This window comes from Amia ocellicauda, chromosome 7 (genome assembly GCF_036373705.1).
Source record: "Amia ocellicauda isolate fAmiCal2 chromosome 7, fAmiCal2.hap1, whole genome shotgun sequence".
Classification (NCBI taxonomy): domain Eukaryota; kingdom Metazoa; phylum Chordata; class Actinopteri; order Amiiformes; family Amiidae; genus Amia; species Amia ocellicauda.
Window position 1 is genome coordinate 48,043,180 of NC_089856.1, and position 6,920 is coordinate 48,050,099.

At 48.2% G+C, this 6,920-nt stretch overlaps 1 protein-coding gene across 2 annotated transcripts; it reads left to right on the top strand.

The window, feature by feature from the left end:
* Positions 1-94: 94 nt before the first annotated feature.
* Positions 95-2,768, top strand: tsr2 (TSR2 ribosome maturation factor). Of its 2 annotated transcripts, none has more exons than XM_066710084.1 (5): positions 95-212; positions 719-809; positions 1,046-1,137; positions 1,877-2,163; positions 2,261-2,768. In XM_066710084.1, the coding sequence occupies exons 1-5, from the start codon at positions 114-116 to the stop codon at positions 2,445-2,447; spliced, it is 756 nt and encodes a 251-aa protein (XP_066566181.1). In that variant the 5' UTR covers positions 95-113; the 3' UTR covers positions 2,448-2,768. The 2 variants fall into 2 exon arrangements, with proteins under 2 accessions (XP_066566181.1, XP_066566182.1); XM_066710085.1 differs by having other exon boundaries at positions 1,877-2,059.
* Positions 2,769-6,920: the final 4,152 nt, after the last annotated feature.

The following is a 6,920-nucleotide window of genomic DNA, read 5'->3' on the forward strand; positions in this document are numbered from 1 at the left end:
CCATAAACATAATCGATTTTATTCTAAAACACGTATACCAGTCGATCGATGCATGCCGTGATCATCTGGTATTCCTGCCGAACCGGAGCTTGGGATGAAGTGCTCGATTACTAATGCCTTCCAGTTTCAAGATGGCGGCGGCCAGGCTGTCCACACGTGAAGTGTTTGCCGAGGGAGTCCGCGCCGTTTTGGAGACGTGGCCGGTGCTGCAGGTGAGAGACGGGCCTCTGCCGGTGCGCGACACCGTGGGGCTCGGAAACCCGCAGCCGTGTGCGTGGGCGAGATGCGCGCTGTACGTCACCGACTCTCACCCCGTTAGTCAGTACGTCACTCGCACGATATGCCGTCAGCTGTTGCGATGTCGGTGTGTGAAAGTGGGCTGTGCGCCCTTACCGGTGGCAGCGGGGCAGTTGTGAGCCCCCACGCTGCCACTGGACCACCCGCTGTTGTGCTTCTGATCTGGGGTACTGTTTCCGTGTCCTCCTCTTGACGTAAAACTGTTGTCCGTCGAGGCTGCTGGACTTCTGTATTCATGCCCCCCCACTGTACTAGGACTGCTGTGCTTTTACTGTGGCCCCTCCCGTCCTGCAACAGTAATATCGCGCTGTAGTTTTACACTGGCCCTCTGATTTAACAGGAATATTGGATGGATTTTTTCCTACTGTAACAGCACGTCAGACTGTATTCACTGCAGTATTTCTTTCTCTCTCTCTTTTAGATAGCAGTGGACAATGGGTTTGGTGGTGCCTACAGCCAGCAGAAAGCTGATTGGATGGTGGATGTCGTGCAGCAGTATTTCCACGACAATGGTGAGTGTATCATCATCATCAAATGCAATAATCCAGTTGGTCTGCGCTTATTTAATATGCGTGTGTGCGCTTTGCAGTTAGTGCTATATGTGGCATGTGCTGTGGTTTGTGTGTCTTTACAGATAGTCTTTCTGCCCCTGTACGTTATGCTGTGTGTGTGCATGCGTGTGTATGCGTGTGCGTGCGTACCTCCTCTGCTCTGAGACCGATTGTGTGCCCGTCTCTCCGTGCCTCAGCGGACCTGCAGCCGTGTGAAGTGGAGGACTTCCTGGCTGAACTGATGAACAATGAGTTTGACACGGTGGTGGATGATGGCAGTCTGTCGCAGGTAATGTCCCCTTAAAGTCCGTTGCCCGCCTACTACACACACAGACACACACTTACACACACACTCCCATGATCCCATTTTCTGATGCCACCCTTGTATATTTTAAAATCAAGAAAGGAGAGGACATTCAGCTAAAATCATACTGTCTGCAAATCCCTCTCCTGTACGTCAGTCATGTGGACTGCACCAGCAGGCCTGGAAGATCAGGCACATTGGCTCGTGCTCTCCACAGCCGGGCGAACGTCTCCCTTCTGCTCCGCTTGGCCTCTCCTGTAGGGTTTGTGGTCTTTTCAGCCTTGTACACACTCTCCCCTTGCGAGGGGCACCAGTTCTTGACGGGGGTGAGTTTCGCTTCAGTTGAACTGGTAGAGGTGTGATGAAAAGGTCTTTAAGGGATGGGTCAGAAGGTCTTCAAAGTATTTGCAGTTGTGTTGGCACTTAAATCGGACTACTGCCTGGGCTGAGGCTAGGCTACGCAGCACATGTAGCCCTCAGTCCACGAGTCTTGCTCTGGATCGTGAAGAGAACAGGATGTGATTGTGCTTGTTTACGCCTCAGGGGTTTTAGATAATCAGAAAGGCGGTTAACCAGTTTTACTCCCGTTGAACGAAGCTGTGAAGTGAAGCGGGTCATTTTGAGATCGGAGCCGAGGGATGACACGGCCAGCGCTGCCTCCCCAGGGCCTCAGGCTGTTCTGTATAGTGCGCTCCTCCCTGATCAGCCTGCTGTTCCCCATCAGGTGGCGCTGCAGCTGTCGGGCTTCTTCGAGCAGTGTGAGCGGGGGCAGCTGGCGGAGGTGAGGGCTCGCATCACCCAGCTGTCCCAGCGCAAGGGCACTGCCAGAGTGACCGCCGTGCCTGCCAAGAGCCCCGGACAGGAGGAGGAGGAGGACAGCAGCAGCGAGGAGGAAGAGGAGGCCGAGGTATTTGCCCACACTGCCCCCTTTCTAGGGTCCGGCAAATTCCGCTTTGATTTGGGTTGTAAGGATGCTCAGGTTTCTAATGCCTGGGCTACACAGCTGGACAGGTGTGGGTTTTTTTTACCGCATGTTTGGTCGTCGGCCTCACACTAAAGTTGTCTCAATGGGGTCAGACAGGTATAAACACTGTTCCCCTCTGCCCAGGCTATGGAGTGTGAGGTGGGGGCTGCGGCAGGCGTCTCCACGCAGACACACACCCCGCCCGAGGACAATGCCCCCGCACCAGAGACGGAGGATGGCTGGACGGTGGTGCGGAAGAAGAAATGAGAGAGAGCTAGATGAGGAGGAGGAGGAGAGGAAGGAGAGAAGTGAGAATGGAAGCCCAGAGTGAGACAGCCTGAGGGCCCCTCTCTACTGCACGCCTGGGCCACATCTGGGCAGTAAACAGCAGCCGCCGCACCTGCAGGGAGCGTGTCTGCAGTTATCGACACAGGCCCCACTGCTCTGTGCTGCAGCGGTCAGGGCGTGTGCAGCAACACGTGATTCACTTCTGTAATATCCCCTATCAGGGCAGCGGACATATATCTGTGTGTGTGTGTTTGATTAGGTGAATAAGGAGCATGTGGAGTTACATGCCTACAGTGGTGTGTGTGTGTGTTTGTGTTCAAGATTGTGCCGTGTTACATGTGAATAAAAAAGATGTATCAATTAATGCCTATGGTCATCAAACCATTATCCAGCTCAGTCTTGTTACTGGAAGATGTTTTGCTTTAATTACATCAGTTGTAAAGATACAAGGGAGAGAGTTGAGCAGTGGCTCACCCAGAAGAGCACTGTCCCCAAAGCCAACAGGTCCTGCTCTCAAATCGGGCTCCCAAGGCAGCCCCTGTGGACAGAAAGGCTGGCCTGGTGGCTAGAGTCAAGTCCTTGTTTTCTGTATGTCACTGTCAACTGAAGAAAAATAACCCAATCTGCAACTTGGTCTTGCCCTAAGCACCCATCACCTCCCATGCCCAGATTTGAGCCCAAGACCTTGTGGCTTTGAGACCACCACTCCCTTCAATGAGCCACTGGGGAGCCCTGTATAGCTCACCTCAGCATCCACTATCAACCTCACACCCCCACCCAGGCAGGAAATCCCAAATCTGCAACAGCCCACTTGGATTTGAACCCAGGACCTCACAGTGATGAGACCAGCCAACTAAATAGTGACCCAATTAGGAACAGTCTGGTAAACCTTCCAAGATCTTCAGTCTGAACCTCACACTGGCCCTAAGTAAACTAAAGGATATTCAAACATCAACACTCAAGGTGGGCTTGAACCCAGGCCCTGTCCCAGCTGAAGCCTGCACTCCACACAGTGAGCAACTGGGGACTCATGTCATGGCTGTGAAGATCTGCTATATGAACCTCAGGCTGCCCCCACAGGCAAAACAAAACTTCAGCAGTTTTCTCCACACACAGGATTTGAACCCAGGCCCAGCCAGCTTTAACACCGGCAGTGTAAGCAGCAAACCTGATCTGAATACACCAGTTCCTGCTGAAGGTGGGACGGACACACACTTTTAATTTGCAGATTCTCTTTGCAAGTCCTTACAGTCATTACAGGCAACACCGCAGCTAGGGGTGTAACTGGGACTTCGTTTAGTGATACAGCCGAAGATGGGACGTATAAAGGAACGGCTGGAAGTTGTTCGTTCCCCCAGTTCTTCGGTCCTCTGCTGCTCCATGTGCCGGCCATTATGGGTGCACACCAGCCTGCCTACGGCCCATCTTGGTCAGCCACTCGAAGCCCACAGTTGCTTATAGGAGAAGGGAAGAGAGAAAAAAACAAGACAAACCACATTACATGACAGCTTACAGTTTGTATATGTAGAAAAAACACACAATCACAGAATTCATCTGAATTATCGTGGCATCTGAACATGGGCACACGACTGGCTATTTCTGAGGCTGACATGGATTCATTTCGAGGAAGCGCTGGGCGACTGGGCTGTGAAGAGAACCTGCTCTGGGAAAGTACCATTTCATTCCTCAGTGCCTCGAGAGGAATCTGCAAACACAAAGTGGGAAGTGTTGCTCAGAGTTGGCACAGTTGGCACTGTGAAGCGACAGGAGCCCTTTCAAAATGCTGAAATGGGTTGTTTTTGTGCTGTTATGGTTATTGTCAGCGAGAATATTGTATTGTTTGTTTTTTGCCTGTAAGTCTGTTTTGCTTATATTTTACATTTCACTTCCTCCTTGTATCTTTCTTTCAGATCCACTTCATCAGGTGAAAAGCATGCTTCTCTGACAGGCATTGTCTATTTAGACAGACAACAAAACATACTGTACCCTGTGTGTATAGCGTGTCATAACAAAGAGGATGTCCCAATGTTTATCTAACAGACTAAAAACATAAGTTATGACTCAGTCAAGTGGGACAATATTTCGATGTCAGAGATAAATCTATAATTGTGAAAATCTACAAATATAGTGAAGTAAGAAATCCCAATGGCAATGTGCTTCTCTCAGTGTCCTGATACCAGTCCAGGTCTAAATCAGGAAGGGCTCATGACTGTGACAGTCCTTCTCTAAGCAAAGACGTCTGAAATGATAGAATGATACAGGATTGTCAGTGCGCTAATGATTTAAATTACCAAAATAAAAAAAAGAGACAAGGTGAGTGAGGTTTACTCAAGACACATCTTTTCAGACTAATTTAGTCATTTATTCACCTGTAAGATTGCACTATGACATTGTCATGCTCTTGCCTCTGCATTACTAGCACTGATTTGATTTCCCCTATGCTCCCTCTCCCATAGCTCCTAACTTTGACTTAACATCTTGTCTGCAAGCCCCTCCAATCATTGTCTCCCTGTTGGCCTCACCTCTGAACCCTAGAACATGCCAAGACCCCCAGGGATACACAGGACCTTCCCGCCCCACAGACATACTTTTATACCCCCTTCATTATCCCTTAATGGACAGTCTCACAACACAAAACTATTTAGAGTCCCTTCAGGTGCAGCAATACAGCAGTCCCAAACACTTCCAGGATCACTACAGAAATAATTAAAAAAAAAAAGAGTCTGACTTCTGGTGCAATGACACTATTTGCTCATACCCTAGGATAAGGGCATTTATTTACGGGGGTCAAGACAAGTTATTATACTTTTGCCTTGCATTATCCAAGATGAGTTTTCCTTTTCATAAATTGTTCAGATTCCTCCAAGAATTCTTGCTGTTCCTGAAACAGAGTAAACATTTACATAAACCATACTTAAAAAAAAGAAACACAAAAATCTGTATATTATTATTATTATTATTATTATTATTATTATTATTATTATTATTTTATTTATTAGCAGACGCCCTTATCCAGGGCGACCTACAGCATAAGTGCAAAACAAAGTGCAAAAATACAGTTCAGTACAAGGCATCAATCATTACAAATTCAACTTAGCTAAAACATAGCAATTCAAAATACATTTTACAAATTACAATTTACAATTTACACAAGTACAGTAAGTGACTTCCTACATCCTGGACGGTGAAAGCTAAGTGCTGTCAAGATGTCGGGTTACAGACAAGGGCTACGGGAAAGGGAGCAAGGAGGAAAACAATCAAGGACGTGAGGAGCATAATAAGCTGAAGTGCTGTCTAGCAGGGATAGAGGACTCATATTACAAGTGCTGTGGGAAGAGATGCGTCTTGATAAGCGCCGGAATGAGGTCCAGGACTCTGTGGTTTTGACTTCGGTGGGCTTAGGGTTCAGGGATGAGAAGGAGCGGCTCTGGAGGAGGGAGAGTGGAGAGGAGGCAGAGTTAGTCTTCTGGCACTGGAGGAGCGCAGTGGTCTGGAGGGGATGTATGGAGAGATGAGGGTCTGAAGGTATCTTGGTGCAGTGTGGTCCAGACAGCAGTAGGTGAGGGTCAATGTCTTGAACTGAATGCGTGCCGCTATCGGGAGCCAGTGGAGGGAGCGGAGTTCTATTATTAGCAGAGAAACACAAGCACACATAAGACAATTTCACAAGCTGTAGATCCAATCCTGCTCCTCAGAGCCCGATCCAGCAGGTTTTGGAGGCCACCCTTCTATCACCAATGTATAAACACCTGAAAGTATTTTGAAACAATTACGCAGGTGGTAAATTCGGTCGTTTAGAAACCATTGGAGCAATCACCTGAATACGTGTCAAGAAATCCCTTGATTGAGTTGCTTAATCACTCCGTGTGTTCCCAGTGTTTAGAAATTGGTGATTTAAGGTGACCTATAAGATGAAGTAGACTGAGGCTCTCCAGGACCAGGACTGGAGACACTGCTGTAGAGAGTATCATTGTTTCCTGTAACAATGCACACTAGGGGTGGCTAACCCTGGTCCTGGAGAGCCACAGGGTCTACATGTTTTTGTTCTATCCAGATTGATAACTGCTTAATTGAAGCAATTTTAGGTCTTAATTAGGCAAAAGGTAGCCATTGATTGGTAATTTAGAGAGACCTGGGAAACCTGCAGGATTGCGGCTCTTTGGGAACAGGGTTGGCCACCCCTGGTGTACACAGTGAAGTCCATTAACCCAGGGGTTTTCAAACCAGCCCTGGATCCCCTGCCCTGCTAGTTTTTGTTCCGACCTAGGACTTAATTACTTAATTGATTTGCGTATTGCTTTCTTAGGTCAATTAAGTATTCAATTAAGCAATTAAACCTAAGTTGGAACAAAAACCAGCAGGGCAGGGGGTCCTCCAGGACTGGTTTGAAAACCCCTGCATTAACCAGTCTGGAGCTATAATAATGGGAACCTGGCTGTCGGAAATCCCTGTTTGGCAGACTGTGAGCACATTCACACTGAGATGGTTATTAATTACAGCCTCCATTGTACTTTGT